The 24577-nt window shown below is 43.9% G+C and overlaps 6 protein-coding genes across 8 annotated transcripts in view; 4 read left to right on the top strand and 2 right to left on the bottom strand.

Annotated features, from left to right (window-relative positions):
- LOC126556056 (rab11 family-interacting protein 4B) overlaps positions 1 to 24577 on the top strand; it is a 314228-nt gene that overhangs the window by 107657 nt on the left and 181994 nt on the right. The gene's annotated exons all lie outside the window — the stretch shown is intronic.
- Positions 175 to 1468, top strand: LOC126556355 (acyl carrier protein, mitochondrial). Of its 3 annotated transcripts, XM_050211617.1 has the most exons (5): positions 176 to 454; positions 538 to 543; positions 740 to 865; positions 1081 to 1168; positions 1239 to 1468. In XM_050211617.1, exons 1-5 carry the CDS (start codon positions 290 to 292, stop codon positions 1328 to 1330), a joined length of 477 nt encoding a protein of 158 aa, XP_050067574.1. In that variant the 5' UTR covers positions 176 to 289; the 3' UTR covers positions 1331 to 1468. The 3 variants fall into 3 exon arrangements, with proteins under 3 accessions (XP_050067576.1, XP_050067574.1, XP_050067575.1); XM_050211619.1 differs by lacking the exon at positions 740 to 865 and having other exon boundaries at positions 175 to 454; positions 538 to 648; XM_050211618.1 differs by lacking the exon at positions 538 to 543 and having other exon boundaries at positions 179 to 454.
- LOC126568753 (ATP-dependent helicase brm) lies at positions 2579 to 10886 on the top strand. The gene is made up of 3 exons (XM_050225356.1): positions 2579 to 3103; positions 6273 to 10644; positions 10709 to 10886. The coding sequence occupies exons 1-3, from the start codon at positions 2582 to 2584 to the stop codon at positions 10870 to 10872; spliced, it is 5058 nt and encodes a 1685-aa protein (XP_050081313.1). The 5' UTR covers positions 2579 to 2581; the 3' UTR covers positions 10873 to 10886.
- Positions 3423 to 4382, bottom strand: LOC126556258 (uncharacterized). Its single transcript, XM_050211488.1, has 2 exons — positions 3887 to 4382; positions 3423 to 3803 (listed from the first exon to the last, which is right to left on the bottom strand). The coding sequence occupies exons 1-2, from the start codon at positions 4355 to 4357 to the stop codon at positions 3423 to 3425; spliced, it is 852 nt and encodes a 283-aa protein (XP_050067445.1). The 5' UTR covers positions 4358 to 4382.
- On the bottom strand, positions 14449 to 15192 carry LOC126556284 (histone H1-like). The gene has a single exon (XM_050211520.1). The coding sequence runs from the start codon at positions 15188 to 15190 to the stop codon at positions 14450 to 14452; it is 741 nt and encodes a 246-aa protein (XP_050067477.1). The 5' UTR covers positions 15191 to 15192; the 3' UTR covers position 14449.
- On the top strand, positions 17589 to 18331 carry LOC126556286 (histone H1-like). Its single transcript, XM_050211523.1, has one exon. The coding sequence runs from the start codon at positions 17591 to 17593 to the stop codon at positions 18329 to 18331; it is 741 nt and encodes a 246-aa protein (XP_050067480.1). The 5' UTR covers positions 17589 to 17590.

The following is a 24577-nucleotide window of genomic DNA, read 5'->3' as shown; positions in this document are numbered from 1 at the left end:
TTAACCAGCCTGATCTCAAGTGTTCCGAATTAAAAAAAACACCATGAACAATTTTGGGCAGTTTGCAACCATTCCAGGCAGCTACGTTCCAGCACTGCGTCCGCCAATGTAAACATACCCATTTTGCGATGTTTGGCTGTCAAATCAATCAGCACCGTATTTCCAATTTTCTCTAGGAACAAATTTCATCGCATCGCATCACTATCTCTCTCTCCGACGTGCGAGTAGGAGGCGAAGTTTTCGCGAGTTTCAGAACTGCCATCCGAAATCGGTGAAACCGTACCAGAATATGGCATCGTTGGTGAATAGTGTTCGCAGCCTGGCCTGCCGCAATACTTCCCTGTTGCGTTGCGTACTGCTCCGATCGGTGTCCTCCGTTGCGGTCGTCCGGCGGGATCGGTGTAATGAGAAGTTTTTGACAGCCCCGGCCTCGGCGCTGCTCTCCCCCATTGAGGTTAGAAACCCTGTGTTATTATGTCTGGTTCGTGCCGGAGCCCCATTTATGTAACACAATTTTCCGCTACTCCTTTGCCGCAGCCGAAAGTATGGAACGGACAAAGATTCTTTGCCACCAAACCAAGCGTGGACGAGCTCAGGCAGCGCGTACTGAAAGTTGTTGGAGCTTACGATAAAGTTACAGCGGACAAGGTGCGAATTCTAGTGATTTGATGGGATTTGTTTTTCTTTTTCTCTTCCCTCCCTGCCCCCATTCCTCATCCTCATCCGTGTGCAACCGCAGCAAAATGGTCGATGGCAACTAGAGATAGTCAGAAATTACAGTGCTAAGGAACCGCTAACACTGCAACTGATCAAAGAGCGTGTCCTGCTGGTGCTGAAGCTGTACGACAAAGTCAATCCCGAAAAGGTACGTTCTGGTTGCTGCTCGCACCTTGCCATCCGTAGCCTCCTTTTGTTTGCCTCTAATTTCCAAAACAATAGTATGAGAACCAGCAATCTACCTCTTCTCGATGATGTTGCCAGCGATTCTTTTTGCTGTAACACGGATTGTGGAAATTCCATACATTCATCTGCAAATATTGTTCGCTTGTCTATTATAAATATTTTCCTTTCATTTTCTAGCTCACACTGGAATCGCACTTCATCAACGATCTCGGGCTCGATTCGTTGGATCACGTCGAGGTGATAATGGCCATGGAAGACGAATTCGGTATGAAATGTTTAATCATGGATGAAAATGCTATTCATATCTAACATGTCACCCGTGTTTCCACTTGCAGGCTTTGAAATTCCCGATGGAGATGCAGAAAAGCTTTTCAGACCTGCAGACATTGTTCAGTATATCGCTGACAAGGAAGATATTTATGAATAAGGTTTTCATAAGCAGGACACAAATGTAAAAAAACTGTTTCTGTCAGATGCTGTAGATTCTAGTGTGGGAAATTGATGATGAATGTTTTAAACAGATACAATTCATGGTCACCAATGTCGTCGGCATGCTGTAAGCTTGGGAGTTTGCCGCGCATGTAAATCTTAATGAAAAGAGAGCACAATATCTGCTCGTGGAACGAAACAACTCACCTATTGATTTAGGGGATTCCAGCCACTTCGCGTTGCAAAAGAGCAAACAAATAGAATAATACCGTAATTACAATAAAAGAAATGTATCTGCTATTTCGTCGCTCCTGTTAAAACATGCATCGATTTATTTTCGAGAGAATTCGTTTCTTTTTGTCTTACTCGCTTCAAATTAGTCAAGGCTTTAACTTGATAGATAAAAATTCCTAACAAAAAGATACAAAGGATACCATGTAAGTTGAATCAGTGATATTTGAGATTCTTTTGTATATTCAACAGTTCGTTATCAATTGCACAACATTTGCTATGCGGCGGGATTATAATTATATGCATTGATATTATTTGATGAAATTTCGATTGGTTGCATGCTATTTATTCTACAGTTGGACTGTGCTTTTTGAATTTTCTTTCATTAGAATGAATATTTTAGTAAATTTTGTTTATCAATAAAATAACAAAAAAGAATCCACGCTACCATCGCATGACGCCTTTCAGACGAAAACCTCTGCTGGCAACCCGGATTCTTTGCGAGAGCAGCTTCGTGAGAGAAGAAAAGCTCGAATAAGTGAGAACAAACTGCTCGCATCAACAAAATGTGAGAAACTTTGGCACGAACGCCGGAAAAGTGAGAAAAAACGTACTCATCTGACATTAATTACAGCCAACGAGCAAAGCGGTCTGCGTGACTGTACGGGATGCTTAAAGCAAAAATAGTTGCATAAATCCTTTATAATAATCAGAAAACTAGTGTTAACTTGCTAATAACTTTACGCGTGAGTGTGACTTCCATTCATCGCCGTCGACTGGATGTCGAGGTAAACGACGGCAGGCGTTGTCGCGAAGCGTTGTGTTGTGTTTGTGCAGTGTGCAACCAAATCCAAAACGGCAGCCATTTTCTATTGCAGAGGCAAGCCGCAGTGAACCTCAGCGAAGCGGTGTTTAAAGTGCGTACGCCATGAATGGATCGATGAATTAGTGAAGTTTTTTGCACGGGTTGTGCATAGTGACGTTTCGAAATTCTGCTTGCAACGCGTAACGTGTATCTATGGCTAGTCCGACGCCCCAAAATAGTCCAATGCCTCCACCGCAAGCACCATCCCAAAGCCCTGCACCGTCACCTTCGCCGCACAGTCCGTACCAGCAGGCACCACCTCCGCCACATCCCGGTCAAAGTCAGGTACCATCGCATATGCCAAACCCCGGTCATCATGTACCGCCGCAGCCGGGACCACCGCCGGGACCGCATATGCCTATGCAGGTACCTCCTTCGCCCCACGGTACTCAACCACCGAACTCGCACGGACCGCCTCCACCACCCCAGCACCCGTCCCACATGAATGGACCACCACCGGGCCCGCCGGGTGCTCCAGGACACGGACCCGGTGGACCTCCGCATCATATGCCCCCGACCGGTCCCCAACATATGCCGCAACATCCACCCCATCCGGTGATGGGTCACTCGGTTCCACCACATCCCGGTATGGGTGGACATCCGGGACAAGGTCCACCGTTGCCACCGGGCATGGTACCGGGAGGATATCCGGGCCATTCGATGCCTCCGAACGCGGTATGTATCCAGTTTTGCCCGACCCTGTCTCGGGCACGGGGAGTGTTTTTGTTCTGCTTTGACCGAGACAGGCTCGAGCAGGTCTGTTCTGTTTTTGTTATTTATGTGAAATATTCTTGTTTCTTCTGGTTTAGATCATAAACTATGCAGAAATGTAAAAAAACTGCGAAAATTTTTTAAACCATTTTAGCTAGCAAAATGAAAAAGAATCTGTTAAGAGGTTTAATCACCGTAAATATCCGCCCATTTGTTTATTGCGAGGCTCAAGTAAAACTCTCACCGCGAATTTATTGATATTAAGATATCGCATCGAATGGCGTTACGTTGGTTTCACTTGGCTTCGCAAATCATCATCAACTTCGCGTATAATTTGCAACACTCGCTGAGCCAACGGTTCACTGCTCGCGGCTATAATGTCCGGCTTCATGATATCATACTTTCCGCCCGTGATGCTGATGACCGAGCCTCCTGCTTCCTGAATCAGCAGAGCGCCAGCCGCAATGTCCCAGGGCTTCAGAAACTGTATGCTGTAAACGTCTATCTGTCCGCTTGCGATGTATGCCAACGTGAGGGCGGCAGAACCGAATGCTCGCAATCCTACACATTCGGTGATGAATCGTTGACCGCGCTCGAATAATGCTGCCCGAATGGGTTTGTAGCTTGCAATCGAAAACTCATGGCCAACAAGCGCTTCTTTGAGCTGCAAAATGAAGGAAGAACATATTTAATTATCAATAGATTTCTACACAAGAAACAACAAGTTTTAGATTCACTCTCTCTTACCACCACAGTACCGCGCGTGGTGATGCGGGAGCCATTCAAAAATGACCCTTGCCCTCTGATGGCTGTGTAGAGCTCGTTGGCCGTTGGGTTCGCTATGATAGCGAGCTGAATTTCACCATTAACCGCCAAGGCCACCGAAATGCATGTGAACGGAACGCCTCGTACGAAATTCACCGTCCCATCAATTGGATCAATTATCCACGTAGGTTCTGGGCCGAGTATCAATGCGTCTCCGCTAGCGTAAGATGCCTCTTCCGCACAGAACTTGTGGTGAGGAAAGTTTTGCCGCAGTCCAGCAATTAGCACATCCTCCACCCGTTGATCGTATTCCGTCACCAGGTCCCAGTGTTTACCTTTCACCTCGACGCGCTTGGCCGCGGTACGGAATCCTTCCGATACAATTTCGTTGCATTTTTTCACTAATTCCAGGGCAACGTTGAACGCTGCTTGGATTTCTTTTTCATCGCACATGATGCCGGGGAGATGATAACGGTCAGCAGATTTTTATGGAATTTTGTGATAAATTACTGTACTAACACACCACGCAAATAGTATCACCACCGACACCGTTCCCTGTTCAACTTGGTATGATGGCACAGTGCCACCATCATCATCATACTCATACAATTCCACCCGATGGTATTGGTATTGGTGGTGTGTGTCAGATAAGCCGTGTAAATAGCAAAAGCAACGGGTTCGTGCCTTGAGTAGTGGTGGGAACTCCGGAGTGGATTCATGAATCCATTCCGAAATCGACGTATAAAAACCGGATTTATCTCCGGAGTAACCCGGGCTTCATGCCGAAGTAAACCGGAGCTAACGCCACAGTTTATTCTGAGACAATCCGGAGTTAATTTCGGAATAATCTTCAATATTACGTCTGTAGTGCACTGCGGAACCAACTGAAGGTTACTCCGAATTGCTCCAGAATCAACTACAAATTACTCTAGAGTTCAATGGGGATTTATCTTTGAATTTAAAACCGAAATCTCTATCGGTTTGTCGCATATTCCCAAACAAACGAAATATATTTGCTGACTTTGACTTTTTGTTATAAGCCGGCTTCATAATTATATTGTACAAAAATTTCCAATTTTGGAAAACACCCTTTCGCATAGGATAGAGGTACCCTGACACACTTAAATGTTTTTAGGATAACAAAATAGCCGGATTAAACTGACTCAGGGAAAAATGAGGATTTACCCATCACTAGTCTTGGGATGTGGTTTTCGCTCCCTTTTTATGAGCTTCTGGTAAGATAATACAGTGTTTGCACAATGTAAATCAGTGAAGATTGTATCGTTGACTGAATCTTCCACTCGATGATTTGATATTCTTTGCTATGAGTCCATAGTTGCGACTCTTAGGCCAACCAAGCCGAGTCTAGGCTAGAAAATGTATTTGTAAAAAATTAACTGCAGCGTGTGCAAAAGGCAGGCTCGTTATGTGCTAAAATATGCAGCACGACGAATAACGTATACATTATAAAAAGCGACAAAAATGTTCCAATTTTTCTAGACTTTCTGGAGAAGGGAATATTTAAAGAGTGTTAGTCTGGATTAGTCCATCCGACCATTTAAGTCCTCTGGAACATTGAACAGAAGCTGCGGTTCACAATCAATGAAAAGGACGTCATATCCTATTTAATTTTGTCCAGGAATGGCATTGCGCAATGTGATTTATAGCACAAGAAGCCTCCCAATAGTGGCCACATTCCACGGGTTAGAGCCGTCATACTCAATTAAATAAATAAGATGGGGAAGAGGTGTTATCTACTCGAAGCGTGCGCTGGAAAAAAGGACTATTTGGGAAAGGATTCTGGAGCATCCCAAGTAGCCAACCTAAGTGAGCTCCAGTTACGCCCGATTGAAATTTTCTAGATCAATTTTAAGAGGAAAATGTATCTTTAATAAATGTTTGGTTACAGTCGGGGATGAATTGTTGAAATAGGCAGCCTTTTAAAAGAATAAGGTCAACACATCATTTTTTTGACACTTACGGCTTAAGTGCCGGAAACAGGCCGTAAGATTACGAGGCAAAAATTGGATATTTGTTTTCCTAAATGAAAGATTTATAAAAAAAAAACAATGCAATTTGATTAGTTTCAGTATCTTTTACCGTTTAATTTTACCATGTATCTGAAAGAGTTTCCTTTTTTCATGCATACGTGTAAGGCTCAGGGCCACGAGACCTGAGAAAATGTTGATAGCTTTTCCCGGAATGACCCGGAACGATAATTTTTTTTTTTTTAACATCTCTTTTGTGAAGATTTTCTCAGCTCTAGTGACGCTGAGCCTAACGCTTTTTAAACTCACTTTCCATCGTCAGGCTGTTGTTTACGTATAAAAAAAAACTTCAACGTCGCTATGTTCTCTATTACTTGCAGGGACCTCCACCACCGGTACCGATGCAAGGAGTTGGTGGGCCCGGGCCTGGACAGCCAATGCCTCCCGGAGGATCCAACCCTGGAATGATGTCGGGAGCGGCACCACCACCACCACCACCGCCCGGTCAGGAAAATTTAAACGCACTGCAAAGAGCCATTGACTCCATGGAAGAGAAAGGACTGCAGGAAGATCCACGCTACTCGCAGCTGCTTGCATTACGTGCCAATTCCAAGCAGCAGAATCTAAACGCACCACAGCTTCATCAACTGCGCGGACAAATCATGGCATACCGCCTGCTGGTTCGTCATCAGCCAATAAGCAAACAATTGGCATCACAGATTTTAGCCCAGCGTACCGATGGTACGCCTCCCCAGTGTCCCACTCCACCGGCCAGTCCGTACCCGAATGCAGCGGGAGGACCTTCCCCACAGCCGGGAATGGTACCGCAGGCCGGGCAGCAACAACCGCAACCACCACCACATCAACAGCCGGGTCCCCAGCAGCAGCAGCAGCAACAACAAGGACCACAAGGACCACCCAATCATCAAGGTCCGAATCATCCTGGAGGTCCACAGACCGTAATGCAGGGTGGTCCACCGGGCAAGCAGGGAGGACCGGTGGGCGCTCAAGATTCAATCGGTTCCAACAAACCACCTATCGGAACCGGAGGTGGAATGCCACCAAATCAAAGCCCGATGCCAGGCATGGCAATGGGTGGTGGACCACCACAAGTCGGACACGCTCAGCATGGCGGACATCCGCAGCAACAACAATCTCATTCGACAGGAGCATCACACGTACATCAGCAGCAACAACAGCAGCAGCAAATGTTGTCCACTGTAGGACAACCAGCGCGTCCAAGTTCGCAAGGACCTGCTGGCGGTCCGGGCCCAAGACCTGCAGCCCAAGCACCAACGATGCAACCGATGCCGAAGCAAAACCGCGTCACCACCGTCGCCAAACCGGCCGGGCTGGATCCGTTAACTATACTGCAGGAGCGCGAGAATCGTCTGGCCGCCCGAATAGCACTCCGTCTCGAGGAGCTGAACAATCTGCCCGCCTCAATGCCGGAAGATTTGCGTATGAAAGCGTTGATAGAGTTGCGAGCACTGCGAGTTCTCAACTTCCAGCGTCAGCTGAGGAGTGAAATTGTCCAATGTACACGGCGCGATACGACGCTCGAAACGGCGGTTAACGTAAAGGCGTACAAACGCACCAAGCGGCAAGGTTTGCGTGAGGCTCGCGCTACAGAAAAGTTGGAGAAGCAGCAAAAACTAGAAGCCGAACGCAAACGCCGTCAGAAGCATCAGGAGTTCTTGGCTTCGGTGTTGCAACATGGTAAAGATTTCAAGGACTATCATCGTAACAACATCGCCAAGCTGGGACGTCTTAATAAGGGCATTATGAACTATCACGCAAACGCGGAACGCGAGCAGAAGAAGGAGCAGGAACGCATTGAGAAGGAACGTATGCGACGTCTGATGGCGGAAGATGAAGAAGGCTACCGTAAGCTTATCGATCAGAAGAAGGACAAACGGTTAGCTTTCTTGCTTTCGCAGACGGATGAGTACATCAGCAATCTTACCGAGATGGTCAAACAGCACAAGGTGGATCAGAAGAAGAAGCAGGACGATGAGATCCAGCGCAAGAAGCAGCTGAAGCGTCACATTCTCGAGAGTGGCGATATTGAGCATTTGGATGAACATTGCGAGGCGTCCGACTGTCGTGTGACGGTGATGGAGACAGCTACGGGCAAAATGATTTCCGGCGATGATGCACCGTTCCTGCGGGATTTGCACGGATGGCTGCAGCTTCACCCGGGCTGGGAGTACGTCATATCCGACGGGGATGCGGATGACGATGAGGAAGAATCGGAGGGCGGTAAGAAGAAAACGCGCGAGCAAGAGCTGACCGACGATGCGAAGACGAAGGAAGTGATCCAGAAGGCAAAGGTCGAGGACGACGAGTACAAGACGGAGGAGCAGACATACTATAGCATTGCGCACACCGTGCACGAGAAGGTGACCGAGCAGGCATCGATCCTGGTGAACGGCAAGCTGAAGGAATACCAGATCAAGGGTCTCGAGTGGTTGGTATCGTTGTTTAACAACAATCTTAATGGTATATTGGCCGACGAGATGGGTCTCGGTAAGACGATCCAAACGATCGCCCTCGTAACCTATCTGATGGAGAAGAAGAAAAACAATGGGCCGTACTTGGTGATTGTGCCACTTTCGACCCTTTCCAACTGGGTGCTGGAGTTTGAAAAGTGGGCCCCAGCCGTCGGAGTTGTTGCGTACAAGGGATCCCCAGCCGGACGCCGTGCCGTACAGAATCAGATGAAGGCAACCAAGTTCAATGTGCTGCTAACGACGTACGAGTACGTCATCAAGGATAAGGCGGTGCTGGCGAAAATTTCCTGGAAGTACATGATTATCGATGAGGGTCATCGGATGAAAAACCATCACTGCAAGCTAACCCAGGTGCTCAACACACACTACAATGCACCGCACCGGTTGCTACTTACCGGAACACCGCTACAGAACAAGCTGCCAGAGTTGTGGGCGCTGCTAAACTTTTTGCTACCCTCCATCTTTAAATCCTGCTCTACGTTCGAGCAGTGGTTTAATGCTCCGTTTGCAACTACGGGCGAAAAGGTGGAACTGAACGAGGAAGAAACGATCCTTATCATTCGCCGTCTGCATAAGGTGTTGCGTCCGTTCCTGTTGCGCCGCTTGAAGAAGGAGGTCGAATCGCAACTTCCGGACAAGGTGGAGTACATCATCAAATGCGACATGTCCGGATTGCAGCGTGTACTGTACAAGCACATGCAGAGCAAGGGTGTGCTGCTGACCGATGGATCGGAGAAGGGCAACAAGGGCAAGGGTGGTGCGAAGGCACTGATGAACACGATCGTCCAGCTGCGCAAACTCTGCAACCATCCGTTCATGTTCCAGCATATAGAGGAAAAGTATTGCGATCACATTGGTGTGCAAGGCACAGTGACCGGGCCGGATCTGTACCGTGCGTCGGGTAAATTTGAACTGCTCGATCGTATTCTACCCAAGCTGAAAGCTACCGGCCATCGTGTGCTGCTCTTCTGTCAGATGACCCAATGCATGACAATTATCGAGGATTACTTGTCGTGGCGTGGTTTCGGATACTTGCGGCTGGACGGTACCACCAAATCGGAGGAGCGTGGTGATTTGCTGAAAAAATTCAATTCGAAAAATTCCGACTATTTCCTGTTCCTGCTTTCGACACGTGCCGGTGGGTTAGGATTAAATCTGCAAACCGCCGATACGGTCGTCATTTTCGATTCCGACTGGAATCCGCATCAAGATTTGCAAGCCCAGGATCGTGCGCATCGTATCGGACAACGGAATGAGGTGCGCGTGTTGCGACTCATGACGGTAAATTCGGTGGAGGAGCGTATCCTCGCAGCCGCGCGCTACAAACTCAACATGGACGAAAAAGTCATTCAGGCCGGTATGTTCGATCAAAAGTCAACTGGCAGCGAACGGCAACAATTCCTGCAAAGTATCCTACACCAGGACGAGATGGACGAAGAGGAGGAAAACGAGGTGCCGGACGATGAGATGATCAATCTGATGATTTCACGTACCGATGATGAGCTGGAACTGTTCAAAAAGATGGATGCGGAGCGGAAAGCAGAAGAGGTGAAGCCTCGGCTGCTGGATGAAGGCGAACTACCTGACTGGCTGGTAAAGGACGACGAGGAGGTAGATCGTTGGGATTACGAGGAAGAGACATCAATTCTCGGGCGTGGCTCGCGTCAGCGCAAGGAAGTTGATTACACCGACAGTCTGACGGAGAAGGAATGGCTTAAGGCGATCGACGATGGAGCCGATTTTGACGAGGAGCTCGAGGAAGAAGAACGGGAAAAGAAACGCAAAGGCCGGAAGCGAAAGGGCAGAGGTAGGGGAGATGATTCGGATGACGAGAGTATCGTTTCGACGATGACAAAGCGCAAGAAGGGCATCACCGATCCGAAGATACGGAAGCAGATGAAGAAGGTGCTGAAGGCGGTAATCAAGTACACCGATGCGGATGGACGCGTGCTAAGCAAACCGTTCCTGAAGCTACCGTCCCGGCGTGATCTGCCCGACTATTATGAGGTGATCAAGAAACCGATCGATATCAAAAAAATACTAGCCCGCATTGAGGAAGCAAAGTATGTCGATTTCGCCGACTTGGAGAACGATTTCTTCCTGCTGTGTCAAAATGCGCAGACCTACAACGAGGAGGCGTCCCTGATCTACGAGGACAGTCTTGAGCTGCAGTCGGTGTTTAGCAACGCGAAGGCAAAGATCCTGGATGCCCACGAGGAAGAGGAATCCAACGAAGAGGGTACGTGCGAGATGTGTTTCCTCGTGTGAATTGGCAAATCCTAATAATTATCTTTTGCTTACAGAGGAAGAGGAATCGGACGAGGAAGGTGGCAGCGTGAAGATGAAGCTTAAAATATCGAAAGGGTCCACCTCGTCTAGCTCATCGGCGAAGAAAGCGACTCCGGTCCGGAGGAAACGTGCGCAGAAGAAATATACCATCTCGGATGATGATGACGACATTGACTAAGGCGGGTACGAGAGATAGGGGGCTTTACGTGAAACAAATAACTGTATAGATTTTATCATTTGAGTGACAAATGGCGGCAAAAAATGAATGTAGCACACAATATGATGAATACCATATGCGCTACGCTTTAGTTTTGTTACGGTTATCGATAAACACATTTTATTGAACTGTATCGTGAAATCTATCTCTATCATATAATTTATCCATTTGAATTGTCAGCGGAAACAGTGTGTCTCTCATCGTAGCCGTAAGCAAAAATATATATATAAAAAAAAAACAATGTTTAGAACAACGTTATGCTTCTACCATACAAAAAAGGTATCCAAACAATATGGAGCCATTCACAGGCTTATGACCGCGCGAGACTCCCTATTCACGAATCCCATGAAAATCCTTCAAAAAGTATCAATGTTTGTGCTTAGTGTTTCATGGGTAGAATTTCCAATTGCCTATTCTGCGCGTGATGATGGGGGTACGATTATTGAATAGCTCTGTGTTACTGTGTAGCTAGTACATGCGTTTAATTTTTGGTCATGGTTTGAAGATAACCTGGAAAATTGGGATTTCCTTTTTTTTCCTTTCCTTACGCACTCTAATAAGAATTGGCGGCACATTGCCATGCTATTATTAATATTCTTAATAGGTGGACTCTTGTAAGTCGATTATAGATATTAATAAGTGTAATGTAATCCACATTAACAACTGTTTTGTTGCGTTGTTATTTTCATGTGTGCGTCCGAAATCAAACTTTTAAAATTCTAGTAAGATTCTCATTACGGTGATATATTTAGAATTGTTCTGGAAAACATATCTTCAAAACGTATTGCCATAGGTCTGTGACATTCCATTACTAGGTATTCTTTACATAGCAAATCAAGAATCAAACATTTTTAATTGATTCGCTTCATTTAAGAAGATCGCTGCAACATGTGTATGGCCAGCTTTACTGATACCAACGAGAGGTTTAAGGGAGTATCTTCCAAAGCAGGGAAATCTAATGTTTTTGAAAATAAGTCATAAACAATAATCAATATACAAATCTGTTGTGACTTACCAGTTTCTGCACACACAGTCAATCTTATTTATAAATCTTATTTTATTATAAACATACGCGGCACACCTGCGATTGAATTCTAGCAAGTTACTCGCATTCTTTATTTCTCTGGGCAATCTGTTATTGCCGTTGAATCCCTTTGAACAATAAAGAGTTTCTTGCTTGCTGTTAGATAGTAAATTCGGAACTCTGGGCGGTACTTATGAACGTCAGATCCCCGAACTATGCTCCCTCCTAGATACCAAGGCAATAGACCGTTCACCAATCGATTTATAAAAGATATGGTCTGATACACGATCGTCTATTCTAAGGACATCCGTTGCAGGATGTCTAGCATAACAGCAGACGATGTACGTCGAACACAACCCAATACTAGCTTCTTGATACGGTTTTGCAACCGTTGAAGCCTCATTATTTGCCCTTCATTGCCTTCAAATAGAATGGAGTGGCAGAAATCAAAGCGAGCGATGATATGAGTGATTTGGCAGAGGTGAACTAATAATCATTAATCATTCCACACTTTAAGGCATGACCCCACTGGAAAATCCAACCGTTTCATTTCTTCCAGCGCTCGCTTCGAGTGATGTAACGAAGTTAGATCCAACCAACACACCACATCGTCATCTTTGTGGTACTTTTTAATGAAGGCAGCAACCTCACGGGATTAGGTACGTCTCGTCGTCCATAACGACTAACAAATTCCACTTTGCTGGACATAGTCCATGTGTGTGCTGCTCCAGCTGGACATGCATGGACTGGCGTTTTCTCGTGTGTATGTGTGGTTATGCATAATTATGTATAATCACTCATATATAAGTGTTGCCAGGGTATCGACTCAGATTATGATTTAAAAATCCCAGTTTTTTTTCTTTTTTTTATGCAGGTTCACTACATTTCGATTGCTCATAGTAGATAAACTTATCTGATACATTTCTCTATGGTTTCTAAGGTAGTTCAAAACTGCATGTAAGTTATGTGTTAAAGAATACTTGAAGGAAATAACTTCAAAATTTTCAAAAACCAAAACTCTTGAAAAACTGAAGGTAAATAAGGACGACATATACGGGTTGGGATTATAGAGAATCGTAAACTGAATCTTTATTGCAACAACACACATTGCTTGAGCGTATATAGAAGAAGAAAATGTATATAAATATGTTGTAGAACAACTTCATCAATGACATAAATAACAAATTAATTTTTAATACGGTTCAAAATTAGAAACAATTGCTCAATCATTATTATTTCCGTAAGAATAGTAATGACCACACCGCGACCGAAATTCCATCCAAAGCGGCAAATTTTTTGCAAGAATAGAAATCGATCAGATCACATCCGAAAGTTACATCCAGAGTGACACATTCATAGCAAGTGCAGCAAGAGATTGTTCCGCGCGCCGCGGAAAGTTCTTGTTTATCGTAAATTTACCGTAAGCAACCTTATAAAGTCAACAGGAAAACAGGTTTTTTGTATGTATTTTATCATCGACACAGATTGAGATCACTGTTAAATTGAGCGTTGTGAATATTTTCGTACAATATCATAGGAAGCGATTAGCTTTTCATCTAGTAGATTTACTAGATTTTAAGTAATTGTTTTGGCTATTATCTGAAGCATATACAAAGACATATGGTTGCTTTGCTATTTCATATCATCATATCATTTCATATCAATGCCAATACAGATGATCAATGCTTTTAAAATTTGAACTGGAAAATCCTGTCACCATATTACCAATGTTAACCCTCGATGCGTTTGTCTTTCGTATGAGGCGTTCTCTCTCGTCCGAAGAAAAATTAAAGGCTATGACAAACACACATTGCTTCGCTGGCGACAAAATCATCATGCATTCCCGCTTTGCCTCTGCGCCGGCACTACTGGAAGAAACGAGAACGCAATACGGGTGCATTGTGAACCTTAAAACAGTTGAGAGCAAATGTGGCCTTTTACAATCGAAATGTAGTGACAGTTTTACATGAAAATATAATTACGCTACGATAATAAAATACATCATTCTCCAAAAATAGTTATATGAAAAATATTTCCGGTTTTTTGCCAGTAAAATTAAATTCAAGGTTGATCTCCGGTGGAGTGGAGTGGTGGAGTTTAACGTCCGATCGAATGATATCATTTAGATTTTTTTTTTGAAAGAACATTAGGGCAGTTTTAATTTTAAAACAAAAATGCTTTCTTATGGAATGGAAGTTATGGAACACAATTAAACATCGATCAATGTTATCAACCACACAGTACTTATTTTACATGATATCATTTAGATTTACATGTCACGTCCAAGGCGTCGCGTTTAACCTTAAAATTATACCCGTCGTAAAATTAGCCAAGAAGGCAAAAGCATATTGCACAGCAACACCATTTCAGCCTTATCACAGTTGTCTCGAAGGAAGTCAAACAATTCTTTTTTCTAATACATTCTGTAGTCCTGAAAAGGACTGTTGTTGGGATACAATAATGATTCCAGCACTAGCAATCGTCCTCCGCCGTGGCTCGTTCATCGCGCTGGTTTTACTTCTTTGCGGCTGGAGCCGCCTTCTTCGCGGCCACAGGCTTCTTCTTGGCGGGTGCAGCAGCCTTCTTCGGTTTGGGCGTCTTCGGCTTGGTTGCTCCCGTCTTCTTCGACGGCTTGGTCGCCTTTTGCTTTGGCGCTGCAGCTGGCTTCTTAGTAGCCGCTTTCTTCGCTGCGCCAGCCTTAGCCGTTGCTGCCGTCTTTGGCTTCTTTGCAACAGCTGCCGACGCCTTGGGCTTCTTGGCAACCGCTCCTCCTTCCGCCTTCTTCGGCACTGCCTTCTTCTTCTTTTCACCAGCAGCCTTCTTGGTCACTGCCTTCTTCTTCTTGTCGCCAGCTGCGGCCGATTTCTTCTTCTGCACCGTAGCCTTCTTCTTCTTCTCCACTACGGGCTTCTTGGCTTCGGCCGACAGCTTGAACGATCCCGATGCTCCGACACCCTTGGTCTGCACCAGCTTGCCACTGGTCACACCCGTCTTCAGTGCCTTCTTGATGAACGGTCCCAGCTTGGCCACGTCAACCTTGTAGTTGGCCGACAGATACTTCTTGATGGCCTGCAGAGACGATCCGTTGCGCTCCTTCAACGCCTTGATGGCGGCCAGAATCATCGTGTTCACCGGAGGATGCGTTGCTGGCTTTTTCGGCTTCTTCGGCCCTGCGGCAGTCTTGGCTTTCTTGGGAGACTTGGCCACGGCAGCCGGGGCTGCTGCGACTTGTGCTTCTGCTACTGTATCTGCCATTGTTTTTCTGCTGCGACACACTCACACACGCTGCTATACACTTTAGTTTGGTTTGGTTTGGTTTGTTTTGATCGCGTTCTCACTCGCACTGCAGAGATGTTACAACATTACCTCGATCCCGCTCTTCTTTGTTGGGTGACTCGATTCATCAATCTCAAAACGAAAGCACCTTCCATCCTACGTTCACTGTCATGGCGTTGCTGTATGTCAATTTTAAAATTACCTTTTTATATTTGCACTCTAGTTGCATTATTTCGTTCTAATACTACTCAATATTATAATTGATTCTCATTCTCAAGATATTCAGTTATCTAAAAATGCCCATTTTGTTGATATGGAAAACAGTTTAGCTATTCTAAATCGCATCGTAACTCTGGAAAAGCAGATTTTTCCAATGATAGGTCGACTTATATTGTAAATATAATCTATTTTATACGTTTTCCGACGACTAAAACGTTTTTCACTATTTAGCAAAACTTCTCTTCTATCGAGAAAGTCATATATACCAAGTATACAATTCAATTTAATATCATAAAAGAAGCCTTCAAGTTGGGACTATCGAACCTCCGACAGCACAATCTCAGCTCCCAGTTGGTAGACGGCGAAGAAGTTAAATTAATGTAAATAAGCCAATTTTCAACATATTTTCGATAAATTGAAGTCTTTGGAATGCTGGAAGATTGGTTTGCTAAATAGAAAAAATTCTAAATCGAGTAAAAAGAGACGTTTCATGAAATAATCGCCGAAATCTCATTTGCTTGTACTGGCCAATGGTTGCGTCGTAAGAAATGTATCAGAGGGTTATCGCGTTGTATGGAAAGTGTTCAAGAGCCTGCCAGAACTAATATTGCTTTCTACTTGATAAATTATTGAACAAGATTATTTTCTCATAATATACATCAATTATTGAACACATATTGATGATAAATCACGCTTTGATATCAAATTTGTTCAGATAATTGTGGTTGTTGTTATTGTGTGTGCCAATACCCACGACTGGATCAACAGGAATGTACGATAGATGAATGTAATAATTAATGCATTTTTGTTTTTTTATAATAAAATATTTTTTTCTTACTATTTAACAACTTAAAGAAAAAATATCTCAAACGAATTTATTTTTAAATATTAGAAAAACCTATTTTCTTCTAGGATTTTTGTATGTAATCGCGCATTGACGATTGACTGACTATTCTGGGGACAAGAACGTATGAATATCGCTTTGCAATAATTGTTACAAATAAGATAAAATGAGTTAAAAAAATTTCAAGTAGAATAATGAACATTCTTTGCTATTAATGATAATAACATTCCTTGTTATTAATGGTCGATTGCAACTGGAACATCGATAATTATTAATCAAACAATGAATTGTAAACGACGCAATAATTCCATGCAAGTACATGCAGAAATGCGCAGTTAAAGACTTTGTACGAACAAAAGGCTGGAATGAAATATATTTATTATTTTTTGAGCTGCATTTGACTTTGTACATAGGATTTTGCAAGTATATAAGTACAAAAATCCCCACTTTTCCATAAAAAAAATATTCCGTACAACCAACTACTTCAGGCGTATGCGGAACGAAGCATTGTATTCATGTGAAGCAATTTTGCTACGACGCAACCATTGGCCAGTACAAGCAAATGAGATTTCGGCGATAATTACATGAAACGTCTCTTTTTACTCGATTTAGAATTTTTTCTATTTAGCAAACCAATCTTCCAGCATTCCAAAAACTTTAATTTATCGAAAATATGTTGAAAATTGGCTTATTTACATTAATTTAACTTCTTCGCCGTCTACCTACAGGGAGCTGAAATTGTGCTGTCGGAGGTTCGATAGTCCCAACTTGAAGGCTTCTTTTATGATATTAAATTGAATTGTATACTTGGTATATATGACTTTCTCGATAGTAGAGAAGTTTTGCTAAATAGTGAAGAACGTTTTAGTCGTCGGAAAACGTATAAAATAGATGATATTTACAATATAAGTCGACCCATCATTGGAAAAATCTGCTTTTCCAGAGTTACGATGCGATTTACAATAGCTAAACTGTTTTCCATATCAACAAAATGGGCATTTTTAGATAACTGAATATCTTGAGAATGAGAATCAATTATAATATTGAGTAGTATTAGAACGAAATAATGCAACTAGAGTGCAAATATAAAAAGGTAATTTTAAAATTGACATACAGCAACGCCATGACAGTGAACGTTGGATGGAAGGTGCTTTCGTTTTGAGATTGATGAATCGAGTCACCCAACAAAGAAGAGCGGGATCGAGGTAATGTTGTAACATCTCTGCAGTGCGAGTGAGAACGCGATCAAAACAAACCAAACCAAACCAAACTAAAGTGTATAGCAGCGTGTGTGAGTGTGTCGCAGCAGAAAAACAATGGCAGATACAGTAGCAGAAGCACAAGTCGCAGCAGCCCCGGCTGCCGTGGCCAAGTCTCCCAAGAAAGCCAAGACTGCCGCAGGGCCGAAGAAGCCGAAAAAGCCAGCAACGCATCCTCCGGTGAACACGATGATTCTGGCCGCCATCAAGGCGTTGAAGGAGCGCAACGGATCGTCTCTGCAGGCCATCAAGAAGTATCTGTCGGCCAACTACAAGGTTGACGTGGCCAAGCTGGGACCGTTCATCAAGAAGGCACTGAAGACGGGTGTGACCAGTGGCAAGCTGGTGCAGACCAAGGGTGTCGGAGCATCGGGATCGTTCAAGCTGTCGGCCGAAGCCAAGAAGCCCGTAGTGGAGAAGAAGAAGAAGGCTACGGTGCAGAAGAAGAAATCGGCCGCAGCTGGCGACAAGAAGAAGAAGGCAGTGACCAAGAAGGCTGCTGGTGAAAAGAAGAAGAAGGCAGTGCCGAAGAAGGCGGAAGGAGGAGCGGTTGCCAAGAAGCCCAAGGCGTCGGCAGCTGTTGCAAAGAAGCCAAAGACGGCAGCAACGGCTAAGGCTGGCGCAGCGAAGAAAGCGGCTACTAAGAAGCCAGCTGCAGCGCCAAAGCAAAAGGCGACCAAGCCGTCGAAGAAGACGGGAGCAACCAAGCCGAAGACGCCCAAACCGAAGAAGGCTGCTGCACCCGCCAAGAAGAAGCCTGTGGCCGCGAAGAAGGCGGCTCCAGCCGCAAAGAAGTAAAACCAGCGCGATGAACGAGCCACGGCGGAGGACGATTGCTTGTGCTGGAATCATTATTGTATCCCAACAACAGTCCTTTTCAGGACTACAGAATGTATTAGAAAAAAGAATTGTTTGACTTCCTTCGAGACAACTGTGATAAGGCTGAAATGGTGTTGCTGTGCAATATGCTTTTGCCTCCTTGGCTAATTTTACGACGGGTATAATTTTAAGGTTAAACGCGACGCCATGGACGTAACATGTAAATCTAAATGATATCATGTAAAATAAGTACAGTGTGGTTGATAACATTGATCGATGTTTGATTGTGTTCCATAACTTCCATTCCATAAGAAAGCATTTTTGTTTTAAAATTAAAACTGCCCTAATGTTCTTTCAAAAAAAAAATCTAAATGATATCATTCGATCGGACGTTAAACTCCACCACTCCACTCCACCGGAGATCAACCTTGAATTTAATTTTACTGGCAAAAAACCGGAAATATTTTTCATATAACTATTTTTGGAGAATGATGTATTTTATTATCGTAGCGTAATTATATTTTCATGTAAAACTGTCACTACATTTCAATTGTTAAGGGCCACATTTGCTCTTAACTGTTTGTGAAGGTTCACAATGCACCCGTATTGCGTTCTCGTTTCTTCCAGTAGTGCCGGCGCAGAGGCAAAGCGGGGTTAAAACCCCATATAGTTCCCCTTATAGGGTTATCAACAACCCTGTACAAAGAAATGGGTTGTGCACGGTGTTCAGGTCATGCGGATTTGACAATTAAATCGTATTTATGGTTTGTTTATGTTTTGATTTGAACACTAGCAGCGGTTGCTGGAGTAGTAGAAAATAAATTCGTAGCCGAATATAGAAAGCAGAACTGATTGGTATGCACTATTTCTTGGTGTGGGCTCGTGTTTTAGAAAGAAAGGGTGATTAATAAAAAAAACATTGGTGAATGTTTATTAGCAACTCGTTTCCGTAATTAACAACGAGATTCCTTTGCTGCGGCTATTCTTCACTGGATCAGTACGGTGTGTGCGGTAAGAATCACTTTGACAATGGAAATATGGGATTGTTTTAACACTGTTTTTCGTCCCGAACCGAATTTCAGATGCATCGAAAGTTGTTGTTCCGGAAGCATTGCGTGAAAACGTGGAAAAAAGGAAAAAAAAACAAGGTCAAGCTTTTTTTGGTGTACCGTACGAAGAGCAAAAAGTAAGTGCTTCGCAATGTTTGCTGTAACGAGTGGGTTTAAATTAATCCTAAAAAACTATTTCTTACAGCATTCATATTCCCAAAGGATAGGATAGGAAAGGACAATTTCCATCATGCTGTCCAGGTAAGAGCGGTTTTCCAGCAGCCAATCATTTGCATCTTGCTGGCTGATGAAATAATTATACTTGTTTCTCCCTTTGCTCGTGCATTTTCCGGAGCATGGCACCATTGCGAAGTTGCATCTGTAGAGCATACGGATTCTTCCGGGTCAGGTGCAGGAGAACCGATTGCTTATGTGCTGCAGGTTTGGGGAGCAACAGCAACGGGGTCGCACATAAACATCTGCCGGGATGAGCGAGGCCGAAATGCATTTTCGACGGCGAAGTAGGCTGTGATCTTGGAGGCAAATGCTTCCTTTTTGGCATCAAAAGCTACCGCAGCGGTACGAACAGCGGCCGTAGTGTACATCTATAAGCCGGGAAGGTCACAATAAGTGCCAGATAATAGGCTGTGTTAGCATTAGTTGCATCGTTCGTTTATTGCGTAAAGTGAGTAGTTCACTTCCGATCTAAGGATTCCGTTCTATTGTTTTTCTTTAGTTAGTTAGTGTTGAGTGTTCAAAAGTGTGTATGGATCGAAGGCGTTTCTATTTGTGTGGCGTTCCTTAAGTGTAAGTTGATTGTTATAAAGTGAAGTGTCTTTAATTCATTTGCAATAGTGCGGTTACATTTTGGCTTCATCAAACTAATGTAACGTTCGACCCAGATGTGATGCTGTGATGCTTCCGAAAAATTGTGAAAGAAAATAAGTTATCGCAGCTAAACATGTATATATTGTTGAAAGAAATGATCAGACGAGTTGAGGCAATAATGCCATACGGTGTGCAACAGTTAACACTGGTATCTGCGCTTTCCAGTTTATCTTAGATATGTTCGGCTTAGAAATCGAAAGCGATTTCGTCAAAAAAAGTGCAATGCTGCAAGCGCTACACTCATGTGCATCGGTGTAACCGTGTTGCCGGTGCTCTCGGCCCATATTCAGTTAACCAATAATCATTAAGTAGGGTCAATATTTTAGCAGTTAAAGCTTTCGTGAACCGGAGCCAAACTACTTCCATTTGAACGAATCGACAACTGGATGATGTAGTGGAAATTCCTTCGCCAGATCGGTTTGTATCGTTATCTAGGAAAAGTCTTTAACCGCGATGAAGGTTCGTATACTATTTTTATCACTAAGGCCCTCAACAGATGCATCTATTCTTCAACAACACACATTCATCTTCAACAGACACACCAATCAGACATTCAATCAACCATGCTAGGACTGTTAGTGTGGTTTCAGCACGCCTGTTGATCTGTTCTGATCCTTGTTAGTTGTTAGAATTGTATAATTGTATAAGGATCTTGTGTAGCAGGGAAAGCAATAGACACCCGGGCATCCTGATGCGGGAAGTGCGAGTTAATCTCACTTGTTTACCTGCTTACTCATTATGGTTTTTGACCTTGACCGTGACCCATCGATGCAGGCGCATAGGTTTTTATTGTACTTGGTTGGTTGTGTTGTAGACTACCTGCTGGGTTATTGTGTTGTTCTTCTGTGCTGTGCTGGCTCTATGTGTGAACTCTTGTCCATCGATATTGATTGTAGTTGACCCGGGGAGCCCTTGTCCGGTTCAACGATTGAGACCGGAGGATGCCTCCGACTGTTAGAACAGAGTAGTTTAAGGCGTGAAAAGATACGTGTAGTTAATACAAGGTTCTGATTTATTCTGATTTTATGAGCTTACTATGTTAATCATATAAACTCTTTTGGCTTCGTTGAATACTAGATGCTTCTATATCCAACACTCCTCCTCAACGAAGACATATTCATCCTTTAACACCGATTGCCGTTCGATGTCGTTCCAACTTGATTCGTTCAAGTGGCTTCGTCATAATGTCCGCTTCCATTTGATCCGTTGATAAGTAACGTAGCTCGATGATTCCTTTCTGGCGCAAATCTTTAGTGAAGGCATGTTTGGTATCAATATGTTTGGTACGACTATCAATACGATCTGATTTTACCATTTTTATACAAGACTGGTTGTCTTCCCACACGACGATTGGATTCGTTTCTTCTTCACCAAGATCATTACCTAACAGTCGTTTGATCCACAGTAGTTCTTGGCAACAGACGGACAATGACGCGAACTCAGCTTCTGTTGACGAAAGCGAAACACACGTGTGTTTTCTGGTTCCCCAACTTATGAGTCCTCCGCAATATTTGATCAGAAACCCGGAATTCGACTTTCTGTCATCTTCATTACCGGCCCAATCAGCATCAGCGAAACCTTCGAGTTTTCCATTACCATCGCCTAAGTGTAAACGCAGATCCTTAGTTCCCGACAGATAACGTAGGACACGTTTTGCTTCATTCCAATCTCGATTAGTCGGATTCGATACCTACCTGCACAGTAATGACGTACTGATACAAATATCGGATCGTGTATTCACCGCAACATACAGCAAACTCCCCACTAACGATCGATACGATTCATTCGTTTCCAGTAATTTCTCCTCCTTTTGCTTTATATACGCGGGATCGATGGGTTTCGAAACCATCGAAGATGGTTTCGAATTTTCATGACCAAACCGAACAATGACTTTCTCGATGTAATTCTTCTGGTCAAGCGTATAATGTCCTTTGACTTTTTCAACATGTATGCCCAGGAACTGCCGTATATCACCAAGCTTTGACACCTTGAATTCCTTTTCAAGTGTAGATTGTATGCTGTTGTATTCATCCTCCGAATCACAAAATATGAGCATATCATCCACGTAGATAAGAATAAAGCAACGCTTACCATTCTTGTTTCTTATATACAGAACGAGTCTGCTTTCCCGGATTGAAAACCCATGCTTCTAAATGTATGATCAATCCGTTTGTTCCATACACGTGCTGACTGTTTCAGACCATATATGCTCCGCTTGAGCCGACACACCAGATTTTCTCCCGACTGAAATCCTGGAGGCTGCTTCATATAAACTTCATCAGATAAGTAGCCATACAGATAAGCGCATTTGATGTCCAAGTGCTTTACCACCAAATTCTTCTTAGCAGCTATCGACAGCAAGGTACGAATTGTGGTTTGTTTCGCCACTGGGGCAAAGACTTCATCATAATCCGTGCCGAACTGTTGAGAAAATCCTTGCGCGACCAATCTCGCCTTATAGCGTACCACCTCGCCGTTCTCATTTTCTTTCATCTTGTATGTCCACTTACATCCGACAACTTTCTTTCCTGCTGGCAACGGTACTAGCTCCCAGGTCTGATTTTCGATCAAAGAGGCTATTTCCTCCTCCATAGCAGATATCCAAGCCGTTTTATCGACACTCTGCATCGCCTCCAAGCAGCTTCTTGGTTCGCAAGTGTCTTGTTTCGTAACACCGGTTACTTCTGGATACCGCTTCGCTAGTACTCCTTTCGTTGTTCGATTTGACCTTCTCGGTACACATTCGATGTCTTCACATTCGTTAGAATCATTTGCAGGGACATCATCTTCATTTTCTTCAATGATATCACTAGTGGCCGTATCAAACGTTTCATCTTCGCTATCACTTTCTTGATGAAACAATTCAGATTTCTTAGTAGCTGTCTGAAACTCTATTTCCACATTCGGCACTAGTACTAGTAAAGCACTATCGGCTTTACTAGTACGTTCGTTTGTTAAACGCTTGGTGTTCTCATCAAACCGAACGTCTCTACTAACAATTATCTTTCGTGTATCTTCGTCAAGCAATCTATATGCCTTGTGCTCCGACAAATAACCTACGAAAGTGAGCCGTTTTGCAGTAGCTGAAAGCTTCCCTCGCTTTTCCTTTGGGACATGTACCCACGCACTGCAACCAAAAACCTTCAAATGTTTGACGTCAGGCTTTACTCCGTACCACAACTCGAATGGTGAAACTGCAACTGATGTTGTAGGCAAGATGTTCTGCAAGTAAACTGCTGTGTTCAACGCTTCAGCCCAATAACATTGCTGCATGTTTGAGTCGGCAAGCATGCATCGAACCATCTCCAAAAGATATCGATTCTTTTGCTCTGCAACTCCATTCTGCTGAGTATCCTGTATCCTGACTGTATCCTGCCGTAAACTGCGCTTGAATGCCTTGTCGTTTGTAGAATTCCCTTAACTTATTCGCGCGATATTCTCCTCCTTGATCCGAACGAATTATCTTCGGATTGCGCCCGAACATATTCCTCGCCATTGCCACGTACTCCCCGATCTTAAGAGCTACTTCCGACTTCTGTCTAAGTAAATACAGAACGCAGTACCTTGAGTGATCGTCGATTACCGTCATGAAATAACGATAACCGGTAACGGAAGCTGTCTCTAATGGTCCACAAACGTCAGTATGAACGAGATCCATCGTCGCCTTCGTGGATGATATCGATTGTTTTGGGAATGGAATTCGTACACTCATGTTCTTCAAACAACAATCACAATGTTCCTTAATGCCGCTCTTTTTCATATTACATCCAGTCGCAAGCTTCTCTACGACGCTTTTCGATCTCATCGATCAGCTTGCTTTTCACCAACTCCATCGTAAGATCCTCATCAGATCGAGTCTCTAATGCGGTGGTAAAAGTGTCGAACGAACTTGGTAGGCTTCGCAAAATCATCGCGACTTTGAGATTTTCAGCAAGTTCGTGTCCGGCATTTTGGAGCTGCTCGTACAGTTCTTCCATCTCGAATAAGTGCTCGACCATGTCATCGCCTTCCGAAAAACGTTTATCGCAAACCCTTTTCAGCAATGACACCTTCGATGTAAGTGTCGTTTTCCTATGATGGTTCTGCAACGATAACCATGCCTCACGTGCTGTCTTCGACGAACGAATCAATCCGTGTTGGTTGTCTTCAATGAGTAGGACTATGGCTACACCGGCGTCCCAAACATCTTGCGATACTGCTTCCGGCTTCACTCCTGGTTCCACGTAGCACCAAAGATCCTCACGAACCAACAGCAATTCCACTTTGAAGCGCCAGCTGTTGCAGTTAC

Source organism: Anopheles maculipalpis, chromosome 2RL (genome assembly GCF_943734695.1).
Source record: "Anopheles maculipalpis chromosome 2RL, idAnoMacuDA_375_x, whole genome shotgun sequence".
NCBI lineage: Eukaryota > Metazoa > Arthropoda > Insecta > Diptera > Culicidae > Anopheles > Anopheles maculipalpis.
The sequence above is the reverse complement of the archived record's forward strand: the minus strand, read 5'-3'. Positions and strand labels throughout refer to the sequence as shown.

Coding starts and splice junctions, on each gene's coding strand:
- LOC126556355 (XM_050211617.1), top strand. CDS start 290: ATGGCATCGTTGGTGAATAGTGTTCGCAGCCTGGCCTGCCGCAATACT. Junction 866..1,080: donor ACAAAGTCAATCCCGAAAAG/GTACGTTCTGGT, acceptor TTCATTTTCTAG/CTCACACTGGAATCGCACTT. Junction 1,169..1,238: donor GGCCATGGAAGACGAATTCG/GTATGAAATGTT, acceptor TTCCACTTGCAG/GCTTTGAAATTCCCGATGGA.
- LOC126568753 (XM_050225356.1), top strand. CDS start 2,582: ATGGCTAGTCCGACGCCCCAAAATAGTCCAATGCCTCCACCGCAAGCA. Junction 3,104..6,272: donor ATTCGATGCCTCCGAACGCG/GTATGTATCCAG, acceptor TATTACTTGCAG/GGACCTCCACCACCGGTACC. Junction 10,645..10,708: donor AGAGGAATCCAACGAAGAGG/GTACGTGCGAGA, acceptor TTTTGCTTACAG/AGGAAGAGGAATCGGACGAG.
- LOC126556258 (XM_050211488.1), bottom strand. CDS start 4,357: ATGTGCGATGAAAAAGAAATCCAAGCAGCGTTCAACGTTGCCCTGGAA. Junction 3,804..3,886: donor CCACGCGCGGTACTGTGGTG/GTAAGAGAGAGT, acceptor TTCATTTTGCAG/CTCAAAGAAGCGCTTGTTGG.
- LOC126556284 (XM_050211520.1), bottom strand. CDS start 15,190: ATGGCAGATACAGTAGCAGAAGCACAAGTCGCAGCAGCCCCGGCTGCC.
- LOC126556286 (XM_050211523.1), top strand. CDS start 17,591: ATGGCAGATACAGTAGCAGAAGCACAAGTCGCAGCAGCCCCGGCTGCC.